Source organism: Buteo buteo, chromosome 11 (genome assembly GCF_964188355.1).
Source record: "Buteo buteo chromosome 11, bButBut1.hap1.1, whole genome shotgun sequence".
Taxonomy (NCBI): domain Eukaryota; kingdom Metazoa; phylum Chordata; class Aves; order Accipitriformes; family Accipitridae; genus Buteo; species Buteo buteo.
Genome location: NC_134181.1, coordinates 7,161,462 through 7,179,959, shown reverse-complemented (window position 1 = coordinate 7,179,959; position 18,498 = coordinate 7,161,462). Strand labels below are relative to the sequence as shown.

At 35.6% G+C, this 18,498-nt stretch overlaps 1 protein-coding gene across 9 annotated transcripts in view; it reads left to right on the top strand.

Moving 5' to 3' along the window:
* WWOX (WW domain containing oxidoreductase) overlaps window positions 1-18,498 on the top strand; it is a 535,055-nt gene that overhangs the window by 110,680 nt on the left and 405,877 nt on the right. For all 9 annotated transcript variants that reach the window (XM_075039972.1, XM_075039973.1, XM_075039975.1 and 6 more), the window contains exon 6: window positions 8,276-8,364. In XM_075039972.1, the coding sequence (XP_074896073.1) occupies window positions 8,276-8,364 (89 nt within the window). The remainder of the gene's footprint in view (window positions 1-8,275; window positions 8,365-18,498) is intronic.

Here is an 18,498-nt window from a genome sequence, read left to right as displayed (position 1 = left end):
AGCATCTGTTAGTGTTTGAAGGATTAATGCACTGCACAGTGCATGTCTGCACTTTCAGGCAACAACATAGCTTATGATTATGGATCATGAGAGAACAGGGAAAAAGGGTTCATTTTGTATTTACTTAAACATTGTTGCCCTTTTGACCATCATGCTTTTCTCATCTTGTTTGTCATCTGTAGTAGGGATGCTAACTTTTCCTCTATGTATAAAAACTCTCATGTGAAATCCTGCTCTAAGTTTTATACATCAGTGCATGTATAGCTGTACATATAAGATAACACATCTTTAATTTTATGGATAATTAACAACAATAATATTATATTGCAATAGGGATGTGACTGGCTTAGTCTGTTTAGAAAGACTGGTTTTTCGTCCAGCCTCTGCCATTTCCAACAAATCCAATATTTGCCTCCCATATTGCATATTTCTCAGCAACCCCTAAACTGGGTTTATTTAATCTTAAAAACTTCAAATGGAGGAAGTTTTAAAAGGAAACAAAGTCTGTAGCTTCTAAATTATCCCAGTGCTGTTTGCCTTGTTGCTGGTTTTGAAAATGTATTCTGCTATCACTTCAAATCTTGCAGAATGAAAAGAATTGAAAGCATTTGAATAGGAGGCTATCCACAGTTGAGATTCTGTTACATGTTCCCAGGCTCCCTCGATTATTCTGTAAACAAGAAGATATGTTTATTAGAATAGTAAACCATATACATGTAATATATTGCCAAGATTATTTGAGATTCCCCAAGATAAATTCAAATGAGCTTTACAGGAATGGGCGTTTGGAGATGGAAATAAGTGATCTATATCCAGGGAAAGAAAAAAAATCCAGCTAAAAGTAGACTCCCAAGTAAATACCCACAGTTCACGTACATTAAGAGCTAAACAAATTCCCATTGCCAAAACCTGCGGTAGATTTTTTTTTTAAATGCATGTAATTTCTTGTTATTGAAGCAGATGTGTACTGCCTGCATGTGCATTCAGGAAAAATCAGGGACATTTGGATCCTACAAATTGAAGTATTCTGAAATTATAGTCTAGTAATTTTTGTGTGTGTGTTTTTGTTCTCTCTGGTTAAGGAATAAATAATTTAAAAAATGTCCTTAGGAGACTGACTTCTCTTACTCTTTTTAGTCATGATCTAGGATTGCTGTGGCATAGTTTACTTTTCTGAAGAGATTAATTTCAGAAAGAAATGCAGATATTTTTCCTTTTTTCCTTTATAATTATCTTCAGAAGATATAAAAAGCCAAATTTACAGAGATATTGATCTAGGAGTTAACTAATGTAAAGATTGTGAAATAACATTATTGCTTATTGTAGTGGTATTTATTACAGAAGATTTATAAAAAAAGATATTAAAATCTGAAAAATGAAGCAACCACAAAGAAATGAATAAGTGTATTTTGTATTTCTTTTTGTGTGTAGACATTTACTAATAGAAAGAGATACAGTTTTAAAATTATTGGGGAATTTAGAATTACTATTGCATGACCAAGAAAACCCTTCCACGTCCAAGTTAAATATAGAAGCTATACCTAGAGACTTTAGTCACATTGTTGTATTTGTGACATAGATTTTAAATTATAGGTAAATTAAATATTTGGAAGAGGAAAAATACTGCTGTGAATAGTGATTTGTTTAAATGTGAGGACCAAATGCTGGGCTTGGTGTACAGCATCCTCAGAAACTGAACTCCTTCATATCAGGTCGTCTTTATCACTCTTCCATGTCTTTCATCTTCAGAATTTCAATGGCTTGGTTTTTGCCTTTATATTTAATCTCTACCTAAAGGAGGATCCAGACTTCTCTGTTGCTTTTATAACCCCGTTAAGCTCAACAGTTAAATCTCCAGTTCAGGTGTTTGTTCTAGGCTATCATGTGTGTGGAACTGCCATTGCAACTTTAAGACATTCATTTGCAGTACAATCCTACTACAGCCTGAGGGCCTCAGTTTTTTCTGAAGAGGCCTCTTACCTCTCTCTAAGTTGTAGATGATGCCAAAAAGATAAGTCCCAAAAGATAATGTTCTCTGCCAAACATCCATAAATGTTCTGGAGAAGGGATAGAGACAAGGAAAAAAAAAAAAAAAAATTAATTCTTCAAGATAAAATGTAGGTCCAAGGATGATCCGTAATCCTAGCAATTTGCAGGCTCATACTGACCCATTAGGTCTTTATATATGAGGTATTCACTTGACTTGGATAAAGGCAACTACTGCAGGAATTCCATTTTTGTGAAGAACATGAAGATCTAGTTACTTAAGCAGGAAGAACCAGGCTTTACAAAATCAGGTTTTGGGACAGCTCATGCACAGCATGAAAACATGTTTGGCAGCATTGAGCAAGATGAATCATAGAAAAATTTACACCAGTAAATTACAACCAAAGTACAGGTAGAACAAATATGCTGGGAAATAGTGAAACCAAGTATTACTAAATAAATTGTCTTTCTAATGAAAGAAAGAAAATCCTTTCCATCTGATTTTCATGAAGAATCACAATTAGTCCCAGCTATTTCCTTGTACATCACATAAACGGGTTAATAAAATAATTAATATTTAGGATACTGGTTTGTGTCGTGTACCTTCTTCTCTTGCATAAAGTTAGTGGACATTTGAAAGTACTGTGTAGAAATTGCTGATATTGGGGGATGGAGGGGAGAAAAACTAGAAAAATGATGTAAAAATGTTCCACCACAATGTCTTCTAATGAACTTTATTAAGGTATATCAAATGTAGCAGAAGAACATATTATTAAAGCATCTAGCACATATGTTGGATTACTCTTAAAGCAGTATGATTCATCTGTCCCAATCAGTTCCATGAGAAGTAGCTGCACAGCATTCAAAGCACACAACAAGATGAAGGTGGCATTACATAAATACAGTTTTGCATGAGGTACCAAATGTTGACTACATTAGGGACAATACTACTTACAGTCCTAATCCTGAGTGAAAGCCTTTTTCCCTATTATGTACCTCCATAAATAGTGCATGGCACTGGCTATTGACTGTCATAAGCTATGTGTCAAACTGTAAGATGTGCTTCTAAAACATGCTCTACTTTGTCCTCAACATGGAAATATGGGTTTATTTGGGCATTGCTTGTCATATGCTGAGTTTTGGCTATTTGTTTACTTTACCTATTTTAAGATAATTCCGCAGACTTTTCCTCAGCTTTGATGTCAAATTCTTTTTTTTCTGAAAATTTTGTTTCTCACACTGCATATAAGAACTATTTGCATTCCAAGATGTTGTCATCAAGATTTTTCTATATCAAATTAAACTGCTTTTTAGCAATTTATTACATTTTCAGTTCCTCAAAGTCAGATATTTTTGTTGTGCTATGCATTCAGTTTTGAGTTAGGGACTTTCAAATATCGAAGATATATACACGATATTTTTTGAGAGTAAAATTATACAGTAAATTATCTAGTGTCCACTATGTTACATTTTAAGTAGGCCCTTACAAAATGACTTGTACTTACATAAGATACAGGGGCTACAGCATATTTATTAAGACTCTTCAACTCTGTATGAAACTGGAGCAGTCAGAAGTAATGGTGTCTGCTGAAAGATTCTTTATCATATGAATTTACTTTTAGTCATCTATTATTTATTTCAGCTATTTTATATGCCATTATAATAAATATTATGACAGAGAAAGCTTTTATGCTTCAACTTATTGTACTGCTCTTCACTTCCTTGCAATCTTTCAGGAAAATGTAGCTAGGCTTTACCTATATTTAACGTAAATCATCACTTACATTTGAATGAAAAATTCACTATGAAAAAAGGCTCCTTCTTCAATACCAAGACACAAATGCACAATCATGTTTACTGCCAAACTACTCTACCATGCAGTGTTCATTTTTAAACAGTTTTTAAGCTGTAAAGTCAATACATTGCATATAGTGAAATTGCTTGCTTTCTGGATGTTTTCACTTTCTTGTTAGTTTCTGGCTCAATAAGCATTTTTCTAGCATGAGTGCAAAATATAACCAATTGCACTTAGGCATTTTTAATATTTTTGCTCCAATAGGGAGCAGCTTACATACAAAACTAAACAAACTGTTTTCTGGTGTTATTTAGAGTAATGAAACTTACCTGGAAACAGTGATAAAATGGTTTTGGAACTGGGCATAAAATCGGGAAATACAAGAGAAATTTTTTTTTTTTTTACACTTTTTAAGATGTTATTGTGTTGTGTTTAAATGAGGACTTGTTAGGAACCAGAGAATGATCCGCCTTCAGCTGTTTCTTCAAAGGCAGGATGCTGCTGCCTAGACATCGTTAGCCTTGAACTGCTCTTTGGGCTTCGTGAAATGCAAATACTCCCCATCCCAAAAGCACTGTTTCAGTTGGTTGTAGCTGACCTTGTTTTCACCAGGTTCAGTAGACAGCAGAAGCATATCCTCCTCTTGTGTCTGTTCTCCTTTTGGCCAGTTTGTGAAGCTGGTCTGAGTCTAGCTGTGAAAGTGGTTTTGGACACAGTTGGGACATTTGTCCCGGGGATCTGCAGCAAGGGCATCAGCTCATTTTGCACAGGCTCTCAACAGCGCCATGTAGTATTGATCCTGTGATTTAGAAGTGAGCTCTTTAAAATATTCTACGCTCATGTTATTTAGTTTCCCCTTAAATGATGTAATTGAAAATATAGTAGAGGTAGCATTAATATCTTTTGTTGATTTAATTTTTAAAGTTCTGGAGTTTTCTGCCTTAGCGTGTTGATTTTACAATGTCAGTTTTAAGACTGCCTTCTGTATTTGGGAAAGTGACAAGTCCCATTTAAGATTTCACAGCATAAAATGAGGCATAATTCAGTACTGAAAATATGTGAAGTGAAATGGTGAGAGACATCACCGTAATACAATTATGACACATTAGATCAGGATTTGCAGCATACCATTAACAATCAGTTCTGACTGTGGATTACAATTACAGTTACGATGCCTTTTAGCAAAAGTGTTTTTTAGTTTTATTTTTTATTAAAAAAATATGTCTTCTTTTTCTATAAATACCACAATATGTGCTACCTAGGCTGATAGGGAAAGAGGAAAAACATTATAACAAAGGTAACACTGAGCTACTGTAAGGAAACAAAAAAACCTTCTACTTGTCATTGACTGGAGGTATCCTTCCATTATTAAGAACATACCTTGCAATTGTATTGCCTTATTCATAGGTTTTTTTAAAGAAAATGTGACATAGAAGTAAGAATGGGAAAATTTGGAATGAAAATGATTTGATACTAAAGGCTTAGCATTTCACATTCTTAAACTATAGTAGGAATTGATGGTCTACAAAATATCTCTGTGGAATGAGAGGTGCTTGAATCTCAGTTGACAAGGGAGAATCTGAAACAGAAAAGTTGGGGAACTTGCCTAAGCTCATGGTATGTAAACTGATTCCTTCCCCAATTACTGTTTGGAGAAAATACTCATGCTTGTCTTTTTGCATGCCTTCGGAAGCTGAGGTGGCGAGTTTTGATCTGAGTGCTTTGGATGTCACATGCTTCAGTTTTTCCTATGAGGAAAACGGAGTAAAAGGGTGTCTCTGTGCTCAGTATGTACCTTGTGTATATATGAAGGAAATACATACTGTTACCATAAGGTTTTTAAAAAGAAAAAGCAGGGAGAAAGTTGAAAAAAAATTTCATTTTGCCATTTGCCTTTGCTGACCTATTCAGTGGAAAAAATTCCTAAACCCATCCTTTTTTTTCCTTCTCCATTTTTCCTTTTTCAGGTCATTTTATATACAGTTTCCTGAATTTCTTAACAAATGTTTTCTTTGTCTTTTTTTCTAACTGTATGTGGATCAAAGCTAAAAGAAAAAAAGGTCAAGTGAACAAAATGGAGTTTGAATAGAAAGGTGGTCTCATTTCATTGATGGAACTGGTACAGAAGCAACATAGTTACAGTTCGCATTTGCTGTCTGATGGTCAACCATTTATCACTTTCAATAATTTATTTATGATTTTTAAATTTCTGATTTTTAAATTTTCAATATACTAATCCACAAGTCCAGGCCAGTATTAGTCTGTTTAATTTCTAAATCTGAAAGTATTTTGGAGGCATCATACTTTTTTTTTCTTTTGGACTTGAAATACACAGACACCTCTCTTCTATTCTTGGAATCAGTTGCAGAAGTCACTAACAAGTGACACCAAGAGGAAAATCATTACCTGGTAATATCATGTGGACTTGAATCTGTGTCCCCAGGAGGACAGTAGCAAACAGCTTGCGGTATAGTCTGTTGGTCTACTTGATTATTATTTTTTGTTACTCCCTTTATGTCCTGTATATGTAGCATTCTTGTCCTTTGACCCGTGGAAGCAACAGGAGAACGTTTCAACTGAGGAAAGCAGAAGCAAAATAAACCCAACTATGCCCACTACTTCTCTATTAAGTAAACGGCTTTGAGCTGCAAAGTTGAAGAGAAGTTGTTATGGAACTCTATTGCATAATGCAAGGCAGCAAGTCTTTCTTAAGTTTCTGACCATCACACAGGAGAAAGTATTTACCCAGTGGGGCAAAATGAATTCCAGAATGATGTGCATACTGTGAGGGTAAAAAACCTCTTCGTAACAAAGCTTGGTTTAGCATTTTCGGACTCCATCAATTGATACTTCCTATGGGAACTCAACCTGTCGAAATTTTAGTTCTATTTATTTTGCTGGCCTGATAAGTCTGACTGGAGTGGGACAACAAGAATTTGAGTGACATTCTGTTTAAACCCAACCTGTAAGGTAATTGTAGCGGGCAGAATGGGTGCTAGCGAAATAGAAAACAGATGTAGGGAGAAAAGTACTAGAGGTAATGAAACACGGAGATCAGATGAATTGCTTGAACTTGTGAGACAATGGGAGCACTCTTCTTGGCTTCCTTCTGTGCTGACATGCATGCTGCTTCCTTTTCGTTCCGCCAGAAGTGCTCATTGTATCACCTTGTAATCGCAGTAGATCCCCCGTTGCACCATGGTGCTACGCTGCTGTTGCCTCTCCACTCAAATGCTGCCTTTGATTGCATAGTACCACTGTTAAGTGCTCTATCTTTTTCTAACTCTTTCTTTTTAACAGTGCTCATGTCCAGTCTGAACCAAGACTGTTGTATGTAGGTGTAGGTAGCATGTTGGAATTACATGAAGTGTCCGTCTAATTTCCTTTTTGCTGAATAAACTAAGCAGAGTGGACTGAAAGTTAGCGTGTTTAGGTTTAGGGAGAGTATAGGGCTTTTGCCAGCCGCCTTCTATGTACCAGAGAGTTTATGTGGTGTTGGGCAGCAGTGAGTCTAAAAGGGAGGGTGAGACAAATACACACGTTCTTAATTCCTTAGGGGATCTATGTGACTTACATGTCATGACAGTTGGTGTTTTGCAGTGGATCATAGAAGTATTAAAGTGTAGTGTTTGTGGAAGAACTGAAGACAACTGTTGGATGTTGTGGTGCAGACACACGGCTGCAGTCAAATGAAAGGTAGTTCAGAACTGTGGCTTGCAAGAACCACAGCCCACTTGATTCTGTGATGACTTTCACTTTAGTGATTGCAATGAAAATAGACTTTTGGGTCATTTTGTTCTGAGATTTGGAGTGCGTTTCAAAAGGTCTGAGAACAGGGATCTTAAAGCTGAAAATATTTGTAAGAGTTGTTCTGGTGGTGCCTAAGGTCATTTTGTGGGATTGCATGTCTTCTTCTAGGTGAAAAGTTGGTTTTAAGTACATACACAATTTCTTTAGAAGATATTATGCACTGGTAAACTCCTATTGTTTGGAAAACTGTGTAGGCTGATCAGTTGTTTTCTATACTAATTTTATACTGTCTTTTATATCACCAGGTATGAACAATAGATTGTTTTGGATTAATATGTGCAAGTTTGAATTTAGCTGGTTTTATAGAGTATTTACTAAGTATTGGTATGGTATGTAAAAAATACCATGCATTAAGAATAATATTTACTCTACTTTTTATTTCATGAGTTATATAAGTTTCACCAGCAAAATGGAAAAAAAGATACCATATTAACCTTAACACTACCTTGTGTCAGTTCATTGTACTATATAAAGCTGTGTGTTACATAGCTTTATGTTTTTAGCAGAACCACTTTTGGCACTAAATGTTGCGGTCGTCCATTCTTTTTGATGATTTGTATTCACTTTGGGGTTATAATGTTAAACAAGGGAATCGGACAAGTTTTATAACACATTTACTGTAACATGATACTGTGAACTACACTTGTTGTTATTTATCTTTTTTTATATTTTCTCTTGTTCCAGCATAAAGCCAAGGTAGAAGCAATGACCTTAGACCTTGCTTCTCTTCAGAGTGTGCAGCACTTTGCTGAAGCATTCAAATCCAAGAATGTGTAAGTACTCAGAAAATTACATGTAATAATTTCTTGTTATTTTAATGTCTTTATCAGCTGAGCACAGTTGGCAGAATTCACCATAGATGGACTGATCAGCAGCTACAGTTAGTGAATAATCTTTTCACAGGATTCCTTTTTAACATAAATTAAAGATCATTTGTTTTCATCTGAAAAAAAAAATAATTACAGATCTCTTATTATTCCATGTGTAACCCCAGCTTTAAAGGAGGCATTGATACCTCTGGGGCGATTGAAAAAGGCCAAAGCTGAACTGCATAAAAAGCAGCTCAGGCAAATTTTATCAGTTTTGCAGTGGTTTGGAAGAGGTCAGGGATGAGCATTTAGTGCACTCCTTGCCTTACTTTCTTTTCTAACATTCTCTCTCTCTCTTTTTATTTTTAAAGCATTAAAAAAAAATAGCCCTATGAGCCGGACAGCTCCATTTTCCAGATCTGTATCTGGAATAGTCCATAATTAAAAAAAAATAGGGGGAGAGGGGATGATAATGACAGCAGTGATGATAATGACTTAACAATAGACAAATTTATATGGAGATAATAAGGTTAGCTTCCAAATGGTTTGTTTAATTTAGCTTGAACAGAACAATGAATCTCTAAATTGAAGAAATTATTTGAAATCTTTAACTGCCAACTCTTGACAATAAGTTCTACACTTTGTGCTTTTATCCACAGTTTGACCCATTGATTGTTGTGAGTATTCAAACTTGGGTTTTTTTTCTGCAAATATTTCTGTAACACATATACATCTTACTGTACTTCTCAAGAGAATATGGCCTCTTAGACAGCTTTCAAAATATATTGTCGTAGGGAAAATATATAACAAAGAATGCTTTTTCACTTTTGAAATACTGCCAAAGCTAAATCTCACATGGATAGACAGATGACATTTTAGTACTTATAGGTCTTTTAGATTCAAAGAATTGTCAAAACTGACTTCTAACACAAGTTCCTTTACTACCAAAATCCTTGGTAACAATATTTTCTTATCATATATCATCTTCATATATTAAAACTTTCTTGAAATAGAAAGACAAAATCTTGCAGTATTGCTGTTTTAATACTAACTTGGTTTCATAATATAAGAACAGTAAGTGTTTTAATTTAGCTTCTTCATGCTTTTAATATGCTACATTTCTTTAAAAACTATATGGTACAGTGAAAAGATAAAACCACCCTTCTTCCAAATGCAGCTCTTAACTTGATTTGTGTGTTGCAGATCAGATCACGGTCATCCTAGCTAGTCCATTTGGTATGCATGTTTATAAATCCTTAGAAGTGAACATGCTTATATCAATTTTTGTCAGAGAACTTAGAAAATGAGAAGACACAGAATCAGTAAAGATGTAGAATCAGTAAAACCTGTTTTACTTTTGTTGGTGTACATTGTTTTACCAGCGTAGGTCTGTTAAGCTACGTTGTCAGTGATGGACAGGTTTTACTAATGTTTCAGTCTCATTTTATTTGGAAAAAATTTAGTAATAGACAGCATTTATAGCCTCTGCCTTGCCTTTAGATATTTCTGTCTTGAATCTGTGCTCAGATGTGTGTGCGTCTGGCAGGACTACTCCAAGCATTATAGGAAAGTCTAAGGTCTGTATCTGTTGTGAGACTTGTGGGGTTTTGACCAAAATGAATTTCCAGTTGTATTTTGTTTAAAGTCTGAGGCTGGATGGAAACCAGACCCCACACACTGCCTGTAGCAGTAGATCTTTTATCTGATACAGATACAGAAGAGTTACCTTACAATCATCTGCACTGGCAGGAGAATGGACTGGAAGACCTACTAGGTCTTTCTGGCTCTGATTTTTTGTGATTTAACTATGTCTGGATATGGTCAGAAAAGCAATTATATGGCAGTAGCATCTTATTACTACAATGCTAGGCCTATGTGTTTTCCAGCCCTAATGTACACTAACTACTTTTGTCTCTTCATTTGTTTGTTTTGCTGTAGTGTCCAGAGGCTTTTGTCAGATCAGTGATTCCTTTGCGTTAGTAGCTTTATGAGCAATTGAAAGAAATCTTACAGGCTTCAGTGACAGACTGAGCGTTGTTCTTTATGCTTTAGCAAGTCTGTTAGCTGGTGGCCTAACTTTCTTAGAAGGCTTTGATATCCCTGATTTCATGCACCTGTAGAAGACATACTGAGATACACTCTCCCCGGTTCCCCTGAGGTAGCTGTAAGTCCTCTTAATGAGCATAGGAAATATGTTATGAGTATAGAGTTTTCTTTGTTACAAAATCTCTTACAAATTCCTTAACAATAAAGTAGTAGGAAAAGCAAATAAAGTGATTGGGTTTTGTTCTAAACAAAACTATCGTTTGAGTTCTGAGTTTTATAGATCTTGGTTTCTGGGAAAAAACTACAATAATTTTAAAATGTGAAGGAGAAATTTTATATGAACATACACATTTTAATAAAGATCTGTGTTCTTATTTCTCACAACATGTAATGTGAAGAGGCCTTTAGTATTCAGTGGTGAACATCTTAAATTTCTGGGTGCAGATAGTTTTATTGTCTGCTTAATTTCTCCAGTCCACTATTGCTTTCTGGGACACTTTGGTATTCTACAGAATGTTTTGGTCTTGGTGACACCTGATAACTAATATCTGAACATATAACTGTAACTAATAACTGAAAATTTATAAAATAGAGAATAGATTTCCTTGTCTTTTGAAATTCTGCTTTTCTGGGACACTTTGTGGCTCTCGGTACTATTTTTTGTCAGCAGATATAAGGGTGTATTCAGTAGTCACATCACAGCCTGGGAGCCTGTTCTTCCCTGGTTGATAGCTATTGGAAAAGAGTCTTCAAGGACTCTGTTTCACAGATTTCTTCCTGGATGAGAAAACTAAAATGGAACTACTGCAGAAAAAGGCTCCCTAAATTTCAGTGAGTTAAACCATCAAAACCTATTGCGGCTGGGGAAGGTAGTGGTGGTGGGATTGCAGGGAGCAGAGGGAAGATTGCTGAGATTGTAAATCTCCTGCCGTAATAGAATAACTTGTAGAGGGAAAAAAAAATGCCTTCTTGAATGTGCTTGAGAATCTGAGAGATTGTGGAAACTACGTGAAGAATGAAGAAATGTCATCCTCTGCTCAGCAGGAATTTAACAGGGGCTGGTTGCATACCGAAAACAAATGATGCAACAGAGGGAGCGTTGAGAAAAAACATAAATAATAAATGGGAGGAAAGAGTTACTCTGAAAAGAAACATTTAATATAAATTGGAGTAGTACTTAAGAGCTAAGAAGGCTTCCTTGTTTGAAAGCAAAAATCAGATGATTCATCTTCAAGTTATCATGCTTCTGAGATTTGACAGGAATCTTTTATTCCTGTTTGGATTTGTTAGGTGTTGCAGCCTTGTTCACAGATAAAATTTGGGCTCAAGAGTATATAAACTCTGGTAAATAATGCTGTATTCCTAGAAATATATTCTATAAAATCCTTCAACCTCACAGAAAAAAATAATTTTTTTTGTTTGCATTATCTGTACTCTAGAGTTGATACAGCTGTTTCTCTTTCTGAGACTTTTTTTATCCATGCAGTTTCAAATAAAGCTCTTGGGGAGACGGGTTTTGTAGATTATTTTAGATCCTGCAGTAGTGTGATTGTAGCAGAATATAAACTTCCCTTATGTGCAGGACAGTGCTCTCCAGTTTTTCTTGCACTCACAAAGATTCTGTGGGCAGAATAAGCTAAACGCAGTAACTTAGTTGGATCTCCCAAAGTCATCGTTGGGGGAAGACAGAATAAAGCAATATTGCTGTTCAATGTTTGATCTACCTCTTATTTCATTGTAGTACAAACTGAACACAATGTGACTAATGCATAAAATGGAAGTCTAAATTGGTAAAAGAGATGGCTGAAGGATTTACAGAACAAATTCTTTAGAGAGCACCAGTTCATTATGTTACAGTAACGGCGACTAATTTTAGACTCTCTTATAGTTTGAACTGCAATGCTGTTATTTCTGTGGTTTGCTTATTTATTTATTTATTTATTTATTTATTTAACTGTTATTTCTGGCTATCTTTTAGTATTCCTGGCTTGTTATCTGGAGATAGATTCCTCACTGGATATTTTCAGCAGAAGTGAATGACCTCCACCTTCCTTCCATGTGAAGACAGTGCTATGGTTAGGATGAGAGTAGGAAAAGAGGTTTCAGTGCACCTAAATGGCTAGATTTTTTCAAGTTACTTCTTTTATCTGTATCTAGTCTTTCCCCTCTGCTAGTTTCCAGCTCAGGCAGTTGATTGAATGCCTCTGTTATGGAAAATCAAATAAGTGATCTGTTTATAATAATGTTCTGGGCTAAGATGGATTTGGCATTAGCTGATTTTTCTGCAGTTGGAAGAGGCAGACCAACCAATCTTTCATATTAGGCTTCTGGAACTAAAAAACACTGAATTGAATCTCCTCTTCATTGAGTGGGCACAATGTGAGGAATTATGGTTGGTATTAATCCACTTTATAGACAAAATGACTGCCCTCCTGTGATTGTATGCAACATAGCATTTAAATTTAGTCAGCGTCAGTGTTTGATAGTTCAGAGTCTCTAGGATTTGGTATTTGTGTCGGAGTGTGGATTTGTGGATGTGATACTTTGGTATCTGTTTCCCAGTTTAATCATCACATATTTGACTAAAACCTGCATACTTTAATTGAGGGACAGCACTAATGTTTCAGTTCTAAAATTTCCAAGATAGCTACCTGTTGTCAATATTTACAGTCATGATATCATGGCATTTGCCTGATCCTTAGCATAAGAACACTTCCATGATCAAAACAGTTAGCAGGCAGAAGTGAGCAGTAAAGTTACAGATGAAATTTTATGTGCATCTTTAGTTTTGAGTGGTTCATAGCGCCACTTGGTTTGAATTAAAGTTATCTTCAGCCAAACAGTAAGACATCAATTTAATGTTCTCAATGTTTGAGGAAAAAAAATGAAATTATCCTGAAAAATCTTGAATTACTTCAAAGATATAAAATAAGGTTTGCCAACAGCTACTGCTTAGAATTCTCCGAATTGGTAGCAGCAATTCAAAATTATGCAGGACTTCCATATGTAGATTTTCACTGCAGTTACTTTCCTATACTTTAAAATAGGAATTTTTTTGTGGTAAGAGTTGGCATATGCTAACAGTTTATTCACTTATGCTATGTGTAGAAATATGGAAAAGACAGCAGTTATGAATTATGATTCTCCATTTGGAACTTTAGTCTCTTCTTATTTCCCTAACCAGACCCAAAATGGAGAGGGCCAGATTTTCAGCTGGCCTCCTTAACTGAGGCCTCAAACTCTATGAGTACATTCATTTTTCATGCTGCAAGCAGAAGCGCTCTGAAACCTTGTGGGTGCAATTAAGATTTCAGAGCCTGCTGAAAATTCACTCCAGAATACTGTTTTTCTGCATTTTCATGCATTATAACTGACTTATTGCAGGTGTGTTAATTTGTTTTTTTTTTTTTAATTCCAATTTAACCACAATTAAATCATAGACATTGTATGATAAATTCTATTCATACATACAAATATAGAGGTAAAAATGGGATCTGTTTAGCAAGTTGTTGCATACATAACTTAAAAGATCCAGAAAAAATTAATATATGATTTAAATGAATTATTAGTGATTCCGTTATGCCAATATGCTTAATGGTTCTGTAGTAGATGTATCTCTGTCAGAGATGATTGTTGCCACTAAGTATTGTCTTTCAAAATTTGAACATATTTTCTAACACCGTACAAATCTGTTAACTCTTTGCCATTTATAAGAATACTTTTTCTGAATTAAAACTAGTAACAGTTGAGCTATTATATTTGTCTTCCTATCTTAGAATACAGTTGGTGTTCTGACAGTGCCACTGAGGCACAAACTTCTGGACAACATTGTACATTTTGAGATATCAAGAAATATCCACATTGAATTAAGTATTGAAACATGCATAGTTCAGAAGTTACTGTTGCAAACAGCACGTATCTTAAATTTAAATAAGATCAAAGGCTGACTGCATTTGAAACATACATAATAATATTAGGGTGAAACTTACTTTTTCTCTTTGTCGTGGTACTGTGCCTTATTAAAGCCTAGGAATTGGCTTTCTGCATAATTTTTTTTCTCTTTTTTTTTTTTTTCTTTTTCTTTTTTCTTCTGTTTTTAAGCTCTCATACACAATTACCCCATTGTGGTAGCATGTGTCAAGTCATGTGGATCCAAAAACTGTTTCCAGTATTTTTTAAATAAAAAATCTCTCAAGCTTAACCCCTCCCTGCTTTTACTGGAGGCAGAGATCATGACTTTTTCACCAGATCACCTTTCGCTTCATGTGCTGTACTGTGGAAATATCTTCTGCCTCAGAACATTTTTTTTTTAAAAAAGAAAAAGTCCATATTAAAATAAACATAGGATTGACATTTCACCATAACTTTACATATAGTGGCATCCGCAAAAATATTAAGTGTCTTTACGTATTACTAACAGAAAGATTTTGTTAGGTGTTTGTTACATAGTTTTATCACTATAAAGGTGCTGTCTAAAGTTTGCGAATGTGCCACTTGTCTTTGGACACTTTGCACTCTTTTCACTGTAACCTGATGAAGAAACCTTGATAACCCTCCAGTGGCTTTCTGCTCAGCACACTGGTTGTTCTGGTTCCCATTTTGAGCCATGTGTCTATGCCTGAGTCTAAGTTGAGTCTAAGATGGCTCATAAAGTCTTGGGGTCCTGTCTTCCTAAAAACTTTCCACAAGATACACCAGCTGCAAAGGCTATTTTGAGCATCTAAGGAAGTAAAATATGTATGACAATATGCCTGATTAAAATGTATTCTGTTGCAAATAAAACAAGGGTTTTGCATCATTATAGCCTAATGGGTTTTAAGAAGATCTGTGTGCTTAATTGATGCTGTCTTCTAAAGATTCTGAAATATAAGGCAAGAGTAGCTATTTAATTACATACAGATTAAAATGTATTTAGTCTATTTAGTTAAAGGTTTTCTATGGGAGATAACTAAAACACAGGAAGGCAGAGTCTTCTGGCACTTGGGTGTGGAAGCCTTACTGCCGACATTAGACAGGCCATGCATATACCACATATGTCTTAATCTTAGAATCCAAAAATTTGCGTTATAGTCTGAAAAGGTTGTATTTCTTCATTAGCTGTTCCCAAGGCACCAAAAATCCCAGAGGATGTCAAAGTACATTAATTTTTATCACAACATGGAATCTTTCAGGTCTGAATGGCAGCATGCAGCTGCTACGGGCTTTCTGAACTCTATTACAGCTCTATATATCTCTAGGCAAAACAGAGGAAGGAGTTGTCATTGGCAAGTGAAATGTTCAAAATGCATGAAGTGTTTTATTGTTTGAATGATCAACCGTGGTCCCCCCAAAAATTTCCAAGGAGTTAGCTGTTTTCAATGGGAAATATCACGAATATGTAATAAAAGTAGTAATTGACCTTCCTCATGAGTCGTAGCTTTCTTTTTTCTAACAAGTACTTACAGTGTACAAATGAAATTCATATATTTAGAAGTATGTGCTGAAACAACAAATCATTCCATGGTTATTGCAAAAATGAATATTCCTTTATAGCTGGCTTATGCTTGTTTGTAAGTGCTTGTGTATACACATAAATAATGATTTGCTATTGGGATTTTGAAAAAGATATATGTGTCCACTTTGAGGTAGCGAATGTCCTTAGGTGAGCTGCTGAATGAAAATTACCAGATTCCGGATATTTCCATTACTGCTGTCTCCTAAGCGTCAGGGAGATTGAAAACAAAACAAAACAAAATATCTTTGCAAGGCATGGCAAGGAATGGAACAGAGTGTTCCTCGTGTTGTGCCAGGGCTTGAGAAAAGGAAGAGGATGCAGAATGGAAATGCTGGAAGGTTGAATGGATATAGAAGTTATGTTGCAGAGCCCTATCCTATCCCTCTTCTACCCCAATCTGGCCCCAGGACTTTCAAAATCCATATGTATGGAGGTATTTTGAATCCCCAGGGATACAGAACTAGCAAAGATGCAACACTTTGACAAAGGAAAATGTGGTTTCTTGGATGGATTTTGGTTTGAAATATGGCATTGGGGTGAGGGAAGAGCAGGACTGACCTGTGTTGTTAATATCAATAACCTGAGTACACTGTGTGCTGTCAGTCAGAGGAAATTTAGGGTTAGATTATAGCTATGGAAAAGGGAATTCAGAGCTGTGGATAGTGGGACCCCAAAAGGTGAGAGAGTCCCTGGTATGAACCTAATGGAAGGAGGAAACACCACACACTTGTAAAATATAATTCTTCCTCCTTCTCCCTCTTGCCTTGTAGTTGTAAGTTAAAAAGCAAGTATGAATACTAATCTTGAGCTTCATTTTTAAGCAATAATTTGTTATCAAAAGAAAGTGAATTACTGATGTTATGATACCAAATAAGAAAAATGTAGATTAAAAAGTTCCTAATTTCTGTGATTTCTAGTATCATATACCATACCTGCAGTGTATAAATTAGCCAAGTGTGGGAGACAGGTCATGTCAACAAATTAAACCTCATCCTTGCTTTTCTTATTTTGTGTGTAGTGTTTGTGAAACTCATACAAGAGTGGAAAGAGAAATCCCAGCTTGGATCATTTTTGAGGGAAGGTGCTTTGGGCAGTGCAGGTTTTACTAAGGTCAGTTTGAGGTCAACATTACAAATGTTTAAAGTGTTGATGTTAAATGTTTAAAAACATTAGATGTTTAAATGTTTCTTGATTTAATATTGGGTCTGCATGTCTCTTCAGAAGTTCAACTTTAAAATTTTCACAATAGTGGAAATTGCTTCTGTACCCTGTTAAGAGGAAAAGTAGGCCTCTCAAATTCTTCTATCCCCCTAGAGCTAAAGTGATAGAATTTTTCTTCAAAGGAAGGTAATTTACTAATTTCTGGAGGTGTAAGATGATGTGGGTTTTTTTTAGTTGGTTTTTTTTTTTCCCCCTGTATGTGTAAGAAAAGCTAATAAAGGAAAAAAACAGGACTAATGGATGTTTTCTGTTTAGTTCTAAATCTGTTGAGACCTCTGTTCCTTCTCCAAACTTTTATGAAATTGTACACTGAAGATTTTATAGAGGTAATGAATAATGATTGAGAGATGGTTGACCTATATGGCAGTATGCAGATAATATATTATGAAGACATAGGGGCAGCTGCTCATAATAATTCCCATGTATTTGGTACAAAGGAAGAAGCAGAACAGTTTCAGTACACTCCCAGTAATCTCTTGGAACTGGGGCAGAAGTATTTGCTGATCAACAGTGTCAAATCCTGCAAAGAAATCCAGTAGGATGAATTTCAGAGAATTTTCCTTGCTTCTAGCAGGAGGTCATCCATCAGGGCTCTAAGTTCAGTGTTAGTGGCTTGCCTTAAAATGAAGCCTGTCTGACATGGATCCTCAATTCTTTTAGCTGACAGGTGGCAATAGAGGGTATTTTTGCTGACTTTTCAGTCAATATTTTTAGAAAAAGGGAAGTTAGGCATTAAGCATTCATTTCCAAAATTCATTGTTAAGCAGCGTTAAGCAGTGTGCTTTTTTGTTTTGTTTTGTTTTCATCAAACAAGTAAATATTTTTGGGTCAGTGTTAGATTATACATGGTTCTGAGATTTCCTGCTGCTGTCTGACTCTTAGTGATTTTCTTGTTGCTCAGTTTCCCATCAGTGCTGCTTGTAAAAATGAGAGGGATTTCTGGAGGTGGTTGTTAAACTCACCCTTTTTCTGGAGAGCCATAAGCCTAGCCTGCATGTTGGTTATTTCCTTTGAGAATATAGGCATTCCCTCACAGAAGGAAGCACCATTTTCTAACTTTCAGAGAAAGCAACATGGGTGTTCAGAGTTACGGGATGAAAAAGTTTGGTGGGCTGTGACTTTGCTTCTTTGTGGAAGAGAAGTCACAACTCTGCCTTCTTTACTGGCCGTGACATAGGTCTACAGTTGCTTATGGGACTTTGGGGATACGGCAAAGCCTTTTCTGTTGAATTTCTGTGTAATTCCAAACAGTGTGAACTTTTCAAACCACTTGAGAAGTGCCCCAGATGGTGTGACATTCTGCTTCATGGGAAGATTTGAAAGTATTCCCTTTGCAT